General features: G+C 42.0%; 1 protein-coding gene across 2 annotated transcripts in view; it reads left to right on the top strand.

The window, feature by feature from the left end:
* PRKG1 (protein kinase cGMP-dependent 1) overlaps positions 1–12668 on the top strand; it is a 1992201-nt gene that overhangs the window by 1583306 nt on the left and 396227 nt on the right. For both annotated transcript variants that reach the window (XM_085605357.1, XM_085605347.1), the window contains exons 6-7: positions 7762–7839; positions 10318–10412. In XM_085605357.1, coding sequence (XP_085461483.1) covers positions 7762–7839; positions 10318–10412 — 173 coding nt within the window. The remainder of the gene's footprint in view (positions 1–7761; positions 7840–10317; positions 10413–12668) is intronic.

Genomic DNA, 12668 nt, shown 5'->3' with positions numbered 1-12668 from the left:
ACAACATTATATGAACATATACAGCTTAGAACAGACCATTGATATGATATCCTTGAGAGACTTTCTCCAGAGACATCAATCGCCCGTACTTTCAGATGTTGAAAAAATGAGTACGGGAAGTCCTTTCACAAAAGAAGAACTGGGGGATGTCATTAAACATCTCCCGAATGGTAAAGCCTGTGGCCTGGATTGCCTCCCGGGAGAATTTTTAAAAATCTTTTCTAGCACCATTTCGGATTATCTTTTGCTGTTGGCCAACTCAATTTTAGAGGGTGGGCTGATACCATTGTCATTTAGAAATGGAAATATAGTCAGTTTTCTGAAAAAAGGTAAGCATAGTGAAGACCCTAATTCTTATTGTCCCATCACGGTCTTAAATTCTGATCATAAAATAAATACTAAACTGTTAGCCAATTGTTTTAATCGAATTGCCTCGCACCTGATCCATCCTGATCAAAGTGGTTTTATCGCTGGGAGGCAGCTAGGTACCAATACGCACTATTTAGCGGAAGCACTTGATTATTTTGAGACTCGGAAGATACCAGCTCTGGTCCTTTTATTAGACACCGAAAAGGCATTTGACCTAGTTGTCTGGGAGACCTTATTTTTTATTCTGGCAAATTTCGGCATACCTCCTGAAATTACGGGGTTGGTTCAGAAATTGGACTTGAATGCAGAAGCCAACATTATCATTAACGCCACAGAGGTAGGCCAAGTCAAGGTTAAACGGGGGACTAGACAAGGCTGCCCATTGTCCCCGGTGTTTTTATTGAGCCATTGGCGATAGCCATTAGGAACAGTATGGATATCTGCCCTCCACTGCCAACTATGGCAAAATTGAAATTATACACCGACGATATCATGCTCATTATAAAGCCTGAGAAGAAGGTCCAAGCAAAACCTTTTGAGATTTTTGAGCAATTTGTGTCGCTTGGTGGATCTAAACTAATCTTTTTTTAAAACAGAAATTATACAGTGTGGGGGTGCACCTACGGATTTACATCTTGATATTCTACCCACTTTCCTGAGTCCTGCACAGATAAAATTGGCAGTACTTAGGTGGCTCAGTCGCATATTGTACATTGATAAAATCAAAGCTCACCACAGGACAGAAATAGCACAATACAAGTGCAAAAGTAATTGTCACCATCATCTTACTCTTCTGGGAAAAGTAGTTCTTTGTAAATGGCGCACTTCTTTGGCCTAGAGTTAAAAAAAAAAAAAACAATTTTCGATAATGCAGCTTGCTACTATGGGAATTGTGTAATAATAAGTGTTAACTCTACCATAGTCCTATACAAAAATGACACCCCTTCTTTTAACTATAACGCTTCAAGACACTCTATGACCTCTGCCAGTCAAAGAGAACTGCTGAAGAAAGGTTCTATTACTCCCATGACATATTCTGCAAGAATTCCATTTACTACAGTATTTCTGAACAGTCCACTCTTACCAAGTGAATTTAGCTTTAGTGTTAAGTCTAACAAGATCCTTTATCCCTGGCTCCATCTGATAAAAATATAATAATCAACTAAAACTGCTCAGTCTATTTTATTCTTTCATTAATGAAGTATTTTGGTCCTAATATCTACAGTACTTTTCATGGTTTACAGTACCTTTTCACTATGCTTGTACTGCACGGATGATTGGGTTACCCCTCCTCTCCTCATTCTACAATAACACGTACAACATCTTTAACAAGCCTTCTTGGTCTCCTCACTCTAGTGACATCCTGCTCAGTTACTTCTTCTTGTAAACAGTAACGTTCATTAATTGAATTAAATTTCCAGCTCATCCACTGCATTACAGAGCTCACAAACAAATTGCAGTAGGAAAGAATGGAGGCAATAATCAATTTTGGGATGCCTTATAGGCTCTTCATATTTTTATCACTCTGAGTACCGGCACTTCTCTACTGCCAAGGAGAGTACAGGTACTCATGAAAGGTAGGCTTATTCTCTGCTAGTGCTGGTGAGCAGCAGGATGTCAGGGTTGGAACCTGTGTCTGACAGCCAAGGTGCTTCTGTAGCCCTGAGCTGAGCCACCGCTGAACTATTCAGCGTGGGCTCATTTTCATAATGTCCGGGTGTTCACCAGTGGAGGGTCCATTTAGGACTTGTGTACACTATCTTGTGCATTTGTGCAAACACAGGAATAGAGGCAGCCTGCTGGCAGCGGCATTTAAGAAAGCTGTGAAATGTAAGGAGTTTAAAATGACTTTTGATCGCACCTGAGAATTTTGTATGAGTCTCTACTTTAAGTCTGTGTGTTTGCCTGCTTGTGTGTACCTGTTTTTGTGTGAGAAAAAAGAGCGAGAACAAGGGAAAGAGTAGGGAATTTTTAAAGAACTGTGTGGAATCCTTTGTATGTGTTTGCTTGCTTCTTTCTGTGTGAATGCAGGCTCGAGAATATAGGGCCAAAGAACAACAAAGTATGGCATTAACCTCTTCAGTGCCCATGACGAGATAGTCTCGTCATGGAGCACGGTCGCGCTGTGCCCATGACGAGACTATCTCGTCATGAACCCCACCCACTAATGTAACGCCCGGCACAGGAGGGGGAAAGGGCGTGGCACAGAAGGGGTTAAGCAGCTGCAAATATTACAAAACAAGGAAATGTTAACATATCATGGTGATTAGATTTCATTTTGTGCAACAAGTTAACCTGTTTATTTACATAAACACATTTCTCATGTGTTTTGGTGTGTGCTGCAAATAGTAAAGGAAAAAGTAAATATCATCATGTCTTGTCCTTAGCCCCCGCCCCTAGCCCCGCCCACTTGATATACCTCTAGCACATTTTAATGAGTATCTGCACTTATTTTTTTCCCATTTCAAGCGCTGTCCATGCCTAAAACAAACTTAAATGTGCCCTGTGTAATGTAACTGGTGCTTGGTTAAAACCTCCCGTACTTTCAGGCCATGTTCGTGCGGAGTAAAACTGCAAAAAATGTTATTTACTTAGCAACGGCGAAAAGTCTTAAATCTACCAAGCAAGGCAAATTGTGTGCGTATGCAATAGAGTGATATTGGAAAGTAGCTTCTAGCTTTTCCAAGCACGACTGTAGAGCCATGTGTAGACAAACATACAGAGGAGTCGAAAAACATGAATACTCATAACCATTGCAAGGAAGAAAATATGTTGTGCTCGCTTGTAAACACTGAATAGTGGATATAGAGATCAGATGACCTGGCTCTGAATATAAGAACACGTTCCACCCTGAACGCAGTCGTGGCCATCATGTAAATAAATGTATAACCAGCGCTGGGGGTGCATGCAGGGGTCTTAAAGTGACCTATTGAAAAATAAACTATTGACCTTTGTCAAAGTAGCCATTTTCTAAAAGAGAAATTAGCTGTGGAACAACTGACCAGTATTTGGGCCTTGCTCAATGTGATCCTCCGATATGTTACCAGTGGTATTCGAGGTAAAAAGCACAAGAACACAAATGTAAAGTAGGACGGCGGAGCAATTTAAAGCAGCATTCGAAGGCCTCAGCAAACTGGACAAAAAGTGCATTTAGCATGAACACATTTGCACATCTACGAAAAGAACGAAAACAATGAAAAGAAAACACCTTTTTAGAACATCAAGCTTGAAAAACCCATAAAAACATCAATATAGGAGATAACACCATCACATCTGTTTCCGGAAACAGAAGCGAGGGGATTGTGGACAAGCACAAGTACTACTCAAGCGTCTCGCAGATAAGAGCCAGACCAAACATTGAGCGCCATGTTGCAGGGATTCTGTACATATGCAGAACTACGCGCAGGAAACCAGGACCTCGGTGTATAGTGGTGTACCAACAACCCACCTTAGTGCCCGTAACCCCTATCCGACTAGCTATAGTGTCTCTTTCGTTCTCCGTACTACAGCGAAGCTACCAATGATTAGACATCCTAGAACAAGTGACTCAGACTCTCTCAGTAATCGTGGGAGCAAGAACACTCTTTCGCCAACTCACTCATTACATAAGTAATCAGAGACACAGTATCATTTAAAATGTTTATTTTAACTAACGTTCTCTATAATGCAGTACACGAGCCAATACTAGCAGCAAAATGCATAAACTCAATATAGTGAGCATTGTTACAATTCCATGAAATATGAACGGGGAGATCATTTTATAAAGCTAGTGGAAAAAAGGCCTAATGTGCCTTGCCCCCCCTCCCCGTGCTAGGAACTAGTTTATGAGAATTATAGAAGACCACTGGGCTTTGTCAGGGGGACCCCATACCTCCAGGTTTAGATGCAAGGATTTACATCTCCGGACAAACGCAGCTCTTCTCCTCTGAAAGGTTTTCTTCGAGTGCCTTAACATTCCTACAATGCAATATTAAAAGCACCAGATTTTCAGTAGTGCACCTGTGGCAGTATTATGTCTAACATGCGTGGGACTGACCACACATTGTTTTTCGACCTTGAACACGCTGTGCAGCCAGAGCCTCAGAGTACAGCAAGAAAAGTGAAAGGTAGACGGTCCTCATGTGAACGAGCACAAGCAGAGGATATGCGAAAACAAAGTCATGTAGAAACATGTGCAAAAGCGGCAACATGGCAGTTAAGCTTATACTAATTTAGCAATTTACGCAGTGAATCCATAACCTCACTACACATAGTGAGCAGGAAGTTCTTACACATGTGACATACTGTGCCATGCAAAAAATTGCCATCCTTTCTCGAGCATTTTCATATTTCCAATGCTGTTTTTGGTTATAATTAGCTCCATACTAAGGATGCTTTGCTGTTTCTTACAGATGCTTCATGAATAAATTATCGGGAGTTGATGGACCAATGTGGCATGGCTGCAATCTTTGAGTGCTCACAAAGTCCTTAGTTCAAGGGCAGTTGAGACAGATTACTTTGCAGAAAGCTTATACTTAGCCTCATGGGAATAAGCTGGTAGTGAAGAAGGTGAATGAACCTAAAAATCAATGTGATGCATATTTTATAATTTACCGTGTAATGAACGGGTTCTTCAATATTTCAAGGAGATTACACATGGAGAAGATGCCTATTAAATCATGATGAGTTTAATGCGCACCGTGTGAAAAATGCATGAAATCAATAATTTTCCATTTTAGGGGGTGCAACATAATGGAAATGTTTGCAGATTATTATCGCAGAAAATTCGGTGGAGTTATCATGTGTCCAAAGTGTGAGTATTCTTCTAGTGTGATATCTTCATCGTGCATAGATCTGCTGCAGTAGAGATGCACAAATGCAAAGGTGATTAAGCTACATTTTTAAGCATCTCAAATATCGCTCAAAAATATATGGTGCCTATGTGGACCATCCAAAGTAGGGAAGCATACCAAAGATGCAGGTAGTGGAATCAGACCTGCAAGTAAAGGGAAGCACCCACATGTATGTAGATAGATAGCGATAGATAGATAGGCAGACAGACAGACGGACGGACGGACGGACAGATGGATGGATGGATACATAGATAGAGCCTAGTTAGCAGCATACCAAATGTTCAAGAATTGGATGGGAATTTCATTTGCGAGAAGGGAAGATTGGTTCAGCTGTTTGAGTGCAGATTTTCGAGAGGTAGTGTCCATGGTGCTAACCAGAAGAGGACCTTTATTCCTGCCAGTCGCTTCCTCATTGTTTCGACTTGTTTATGTCTTATTGAATAGGCAGTTGGCATTGACTCCGTGGAAGGTCACATTGCAGAATGGTTACATTTACTTGTATTTTGACTATGTAATCTACTTGTAGAAGGGAAACCCCCAAGCATAGTTGTTCCTAGGCACCCAACTCCAAGCAATTTAAGCCAAACTTATAAAAAGATAAAACATGACATCCAAAAAAGAACAAAAGCAATGCAAAAAAGAACAAATGCATCAACCAATTAACATCGAAGAAAAAGAACCCAGTGAAAACTACATCCAGGGATTGAAGGCCCTACATATTATGACAAAGTTGAAATCGGCTGTGAGAGGCATATTTGTATCAATATCCAAAACTACAGTAAAGTTTCACATGGCAAGACTATCAATGATAAATTCCTCCAGACTTTAGAGCTGTATAGAGAAAATGCTGCTTCTATCCTGCCAGATTACATTACATTAAAAGCCACTGAGAAGACCACTTCTCTGCTGAAACAAAAAAAGTGTGTCCAGGATATACTGCTTGTTCTTATGCTATCACCTCCACTGTGACCAAAGAAGAAGTGTGGAAACCATGCAACACAATTTCAAAGAAGAAGTGTGGAAACCATGCAACACAATTTCAAATCACGTTACACAAGCAACCTATTTATGGAAATGAAAGAAATGGAATTTTAGTGGCCTATATCTTTCTTATCAAACCACGCCAAAAAAAGCAAAGCTGTGTGTCTTCGCTTCCAAAAGCATTGGAAGGGTTGTCCTATGTTCTGCTCTCTTTAACACCTACATGGGTCTTCAAGCCAAGCAACCATCAGCAGCAGTGTACTAAAGTATTCCAAGATTTACCCTGTCAATCTCCTGAGCTTTACCTGTATATTCGAAGATCTTGCTATCTGATGTTTTTTTTTATAGATTGAGGTTTACAATAACAGAGGAGGCTCTGCTTTGAATTAAACACAAAATGAGGCCTTTGTAATAGGCCATGAGGACTCCATTATGTTCCAGTTTCATTAGCATAGAATTTAGGTTCCCGTCAACTTCTGAAAGTTCAGAAAAAATTACCTTCCTGTCACAGCTTTTGTTTCTGCCGCTTCCAAAAGAGTCTCTTAATATCGTTGACACACCACTGCACTTTTCTTGTTCTTGCAGTGACGCTTTCAGCCGTCAGCAAGGGAGCAGGCCTTTAATGGCCCATAGAGCCCGCTATGGATTTCTCTCAGACTATTAGAACATTCCACCCCAGAGGGCAGATTGATCTAATTTGTTAAACAAAGGCCTCACGGAGCCCTCGGGGGTTGAAATCCCTACAGGCTCCGTGAGGCCTTTGTTCACAGCTGTTGCTGTGGACAAATATTGAAATAATGCCTGCTGGGCTTCTACCAGCCATTAGAAGCCCTCAGCACTCCATTGTTTTCAATGGAACACTCAACATTCCACTGTTTTAATATTGCATTTAATACCTACGATGAACATAACATCTCCTCTTCCTGTATCCAATGTTATCTTCTATACTTTGTTTGGCTGTTGGTAGCAGCTATTTCTGATGTAGGGTGGAAATACTGAGGCTTTTTGGAGGATGATGTTGGGAGAATGGGTACTTTATCATCATTTGTTTCATCCTGCCATATGATGTGTTGACGACCATTAGTAATGCACCTGCCGCACTGATTTACAAATAGGATGTCTGTGCCGGTGAGAGGCAGGAGTGCTTGTAGGACTGCTGTACATATATTGATTCCCTGCTGGTAAACAAGCAATCATTACTAATTCCTTGTACAGCAGCCATTAATTGGTCCAGATAAGCAATCAGCAACGGCAATCAGTAAAACGCAGTAATTAGGTTGTCACTCACCAAAGAGAAAGACAATCACCTTAAAATGTTAAGGTTTCGACAACAGCGGTGAGGCCTTTATTCTCAATAACGTTTGTTCTGCAGCTCAAAAAGGTATTTCACATGGGGAGTGTGCATGGTTGTAATGCTTTAATTATGGCGCCTATCATCACTCCTAATTTATGACATGTAAGGGACTAGCATAAAAGGCACTCTTTCCCTCTGCACCTGTAAAGGTTATCGCACGACTCTGTCCAGCTGTTGCAGAATGACACTTACTGATTTTTTTCCCCCTGTGTGTTTTTTTTTCAGACTCACTATGAAGACGGGGATTACATTATCAGGCAAGGGGCTCGAGGGGACACGTTCTTCATTATCAGCAAAGGACAGGTAAGCTGCAGTCACGCCTTTAGGGGAAACTGTCTCTTATAATGATAATGTGCTCTGGGAACGCAGTGTAAGCCAAGCTTTGTCCTTTAGGGAGAGAGGTCACAGCCTTTCACATTAAATTAACCTTTGAGGACTGTCTTCACTCAGGCAGAGCTTCGGGCAATGCATAGAAATGCACAGGAGCATTCCAGAAGGAAGCATCGTTAAATACTGTTCATTTAACTGTCAAAGGTCTGTCTTTTTTGCATGTCCAGGCAGGGCCGGACTGGGAACCGACACCGGTCCTGGCAAACTGCTCGGCCGGGCCCCCCCTGTGGTGAGGGGGGGGGTGCAGCCGAGCAGTTTGCTAGGGCCAGTTTCTGCCGATTTTGTTACTAGGGGCTGATATTGCCGACCCCCGGTAACAAAAAAACGGCCCGCCCAGGGGCCCAAAACTGGCTCCCACCCTAGCGTCCCACCGACGAAATGCCCGGTGCCCGCTACGGCCAGTCCGGCCCTGTGTCCAGGACAGTCTTTTTAAAAATAAAGTGCACTTTAACATCTTATTAGACGCCTGGCAGGCGTATTGCCACTCATGTGAGCTTTATGATTCACACTGTTGAGGTGAGAAAATGCCCAGACTGGGGGGCATATTTTAAAGGAGTTAACACCACCAGAACTTTACTTTTTGTGGTGTTAACGTCTTCGCCTGATTTACAAGGGTGCAATAAACCACTTAACGTGGCTTAAAGCTGCCTTGTCAATAAGCCCCTATTCACGCAGCACTTAGCATGAAAGGGAGGGTGCAAATTGGTGTTGCAGTAGGCGTTCCGCCGAAACACCCATTGCGTTTTGACGCTGTCCCATATGTACAAGGTATGGGGCAGGGCCAAAAATACAGCCAAGGAATACCTGGTCTTAAGCAGGCGATACGAGAAGAAATGTTTTATTTCTCCTCGTATTTTACTCTTTGCGCTTGTGCTGCATCGTGCAGCACACGTATTTAGAGCAAATCGCCTGTAAAGGTTGTTTATGTGCAGGAAGGTGTCCCTTCCTGCACATAAACAATTGCCCCTGCAGGCAGCCATTGCAAAATGGCGGTAGAGTGTCTGCGCTGGTGCTAGGCAGCTTTTTTAGCACCAACGCTAAGGGTAACGCAGGGGTGTACCTCATTCTGGTGAATACGGTGCATTCCTGTGTCTTGAAGCTTTGGGAGCGCGGCATTACCAATTTTGGCGTAACACCGCGTTCTGCGTTCCGCCTGTTTATTGTGAATATGCCCCCTGTGTTTCTTAAATGAGAGCAAAAAGTACACACAAAAACCGCACTATTGTTTTGGGATTGCGGAGGCAATATGAATGAGGTATTGGGAAAGTTTGCTTTAATTGCAATGGGTTCTTGGCCAAATTTGCATTGTGTATGGGCGATTTGGATCAGTTCTAGGCAATTTCTCAGTGACATCTTCACGACTGATGGGTGCAAAACTGACATTTCCACTGACGGATCTCTGTAAAAATATATTTTTTACCCGTTGATTGAGGAACCTATCTGTTAATGACTGTACAAAATGTTCACAGCATCAGTGCAATATTAACTGTGACCTGCGCTAAACTGCCCAGTACCTGTGAATTTTATGCACTTGAAATGGTGTTGGGACAGAACATGGGTGACCCCGCCAATTGTTCTTTTATACCCACTACAGCTACAGTCAGACCGCTGCAGGCCTAATTCTGCGGGCGGTCCCGCAGTGTGGTGGTGGTCGATCTGCCACCACAGATTCGGCAGTCCTATGACAGCCAAACTCGTAGTAAAGCCCTTGGTCAAAATGTGCAGATCATGGGTGGTGTTGTCATACTGTGAACTTTTTACTTTGCCTCTATGGAGTTTGAAGGTTTTTATGACAACATCAACACCCATCATTCAATGTCTGTCTACCAAATGAATCATTAAAGTAAATTATGTCACAGTAGAAATGATAAATCTTCTGGCTTCTTTTAAAGTTAACCCATTCCCGTACACAGTCCTCTCATCAGATAGTATTTTCCAAAGTGCCACACACTGCACTGCATCTCTCACTTCATTTCTAGAAGGTGTCCATAGGCTGTGTGTTGTTGTTGCGTAAGGTGCTCTTAGATCGGACCATTTCTAGAAAACACTGCAGGTGCAGTATGATTTTTCACATACAAATAAAAGCTGCATTGATGATAAACCTCCTTCCACTAAATTATCCTCATATTTGATATTAGCGAAAAGAGATCACTGCGGGGAATCTCATCAGAACTTCAAAAAGGACAAACCATACGTGAAATCAAGATGCGGTGTTTGGTGAACACCTGTGTTTGTACCTCACAACACTAAGTGGGAGTCTCTATACTTGCTTCTTTCTGCAGGAGCAAACCATAACAAAATAAATGACTAAACCAAAAGAGAAATATTTTACTGGTTTTAATTACGCAATTTTATTTTATTTTTAACTTTTATATTCATTCATTTCATTAGGTAAATGTTACCCGGGAAGACTCTCCCAACGAAGATCCAATCTTCATCCGCACTTTAGAAAAAGGGCACTGGTTTGGGGAGAAAGCTCTGCAAGGGTAAGTACAATATTATGTGATATCTTGACATACACATCAGCTCATAGAAAATGTTGCAGGCCCCTAATACTAGGAACAATGACTTATACCAACCCTGATGTCCGGCATATGATGCTTAAATATTGCCCTCATGTGGATGGCCAAAGCTAGTTTGAGTAATTTGATACAGTAGCTAAAGAATGGACTGTGCCCCAATCAGCACTAATTTGATTTGGGAGAAAGGCCAGAAGTATGGCTTTTTGCTTACCACAGTCATTATTCTGTGTTCCCGGCAAGCAACCTGAATCTCTCTTTGCCCTGCTTAGTTCATTGTGATAGTGGTAAATGCCCATGGTTTTCAAACCAAGGATCCTTGGCATCCAGGATTATTAGGAGTTGAAGTAACTCTCCTGCACTTTTGACAGATGTCCCACAGAACCCAACAAGAGAGTACCCTTTACACATGAAATACTCTGCAGATGTAGACACTCTGGTAAAATGGTACATGGACATAAACTTTTTAAATTAGGGCAGTCTCCAAGAGCAGTGATCAGTCTGGAATTTTTTAGCATAGCAAATAGTTCTGCTCCTCTGAAGAGAGTCGGACCATTTTTAGGCACATTATGCAATGCATACTCTTTGTGTTCTCAAAGAAATGTTTGTTGGATTTGCAAGTTGATACAGTGCCAACAAATCTGAAATCCTACTGATTCATGTACTGTCTAGAAAGCTGAAGGGAGAAGGACAGGGACAGAGTAAAGCACCAAACTAATGGAAATAAATTGGCAATGTTTTTGTTATATTCAGGAAGCTGTGTGAACACACCAACATGGTTATCTGTCAAGATTATTTCCCAATCAGACTATTAGTTATGAGAAGGAAGTTTAATTTCCTCAACTGAAAACCGAATGTTCTCCAATTAGCCAGAAAATGCATGCAAGATATAATTTATTTTACAGAACCATCCACATCCCTCTACATTAGCTTTAGTTTTTCACTTGATATATCATACCTTTCAGGGCTACCTCAAAAGTACAATTTTGCCTTGTTTTAGTGATGTTGAATATGTCTGAATTCATGTGTGCTATCTGAGGCATCTATTCTAGCGTGTGAAAGGTAATTTATTCTGAAATGGATATTTCCTGTATCACACAAAAATCACCTCTAATAGAATGATACCTGGAGGATGTATGATTTTGGCAGGTTGGCACCTTAAACAGGTCTTCAAATATGAAATATACTTGGAAATAAAGCTTTGTCTCTCTGAGCAATGGGTAGTATTTGAGCTGCCCATTTTTGAAATATGCCATTATGCCATTATAATGATCCAAATTATTAATGAATTATTTCACAGATAATAACGCATGTAAATACATGTAGTTCCTGAGAATGTACAGGTGTGGCTCTCTTTCTTTTAATAATCCTTAAACCATGGATCGTTACTGTATGCAGTCTGTTAGCCCATTTCCGGCATATTCTGTATGCTGATGAATGTTACAAGTACATTACTACATGCATGAAAGCATCCATGAACGTGATAATTACACTAGACCAAGTGACATGTTTTATTCTTCTCCAGAACTGGGCAACCTCACCAGGCCCGGACTGGTAACGTAAAGCAGCCCTGACAATTTTGTAGGACCAGCCCACTTAAGGAGGAAGGGGGGACGGAGGGAGCAATGCTGCAAAACCGGCCTCCAGTAACAAAACCAGCCCCCACCACTGCAAAACCAGCCCCCACTATGGCCAGTCCGGCCCTGAACCTCACAAGCTAAACAATCAAAATACATTAACCTTCAGGAGTAGGCTTTAACGAGTGGTAGGCATGGCAGAACAACATAGTCAGACCTTTTATCGCAAACCTTCCTTAGCAATAATGGGAGTTGAGAACACCCACGAGTCACTACGCTGCAATGGAGCCCCCAGTCTACTTAGCGTACCTGATGCAAAGCAGCCCTGACAATTTTGTAGGACCAGCCCACTTAAGGAGGAAGGGGGGACGGAGGGAGCAATGCTGCAAAACCGGCCTCCAGTAACAAAACCAGCCCCCACCACTGCAAAACCAGCCCCCACTACGGCCAGTCCGGCCCTGAACCTCACAAGCTAAACAATCAAAATACATTAACCTTCAGGAGTAGGCTTTAACGAGTGGTAGGCATGGCAGAACAACATAGTCAGACCTTTTATCGCAAACCTTCCTTAGCAATAATGGGAGTTGAGAACACCCACGAGTCACTACGCTGCAATGGAGCCCCCAGTCTACTTAGCTTACCTGAT

This window comes from Triturus cristatus, chromosome 1_2, assembly GCF_964204655.1.
Source record: "Triturus cristatus chromosome 1_2, aTriCri1.1, whole genome shotgun sequence".
Lineage (NCBI taxonomy): Eukaryota > Metazoa > Chordata > Amphibia > Caudata > Salamandridae > Triturus > Triturus cristatus.
Note: the sequence above shows the minus strand (reverse complement) of the source record. Positions and strands in the feature narration are given on the sequence as shown.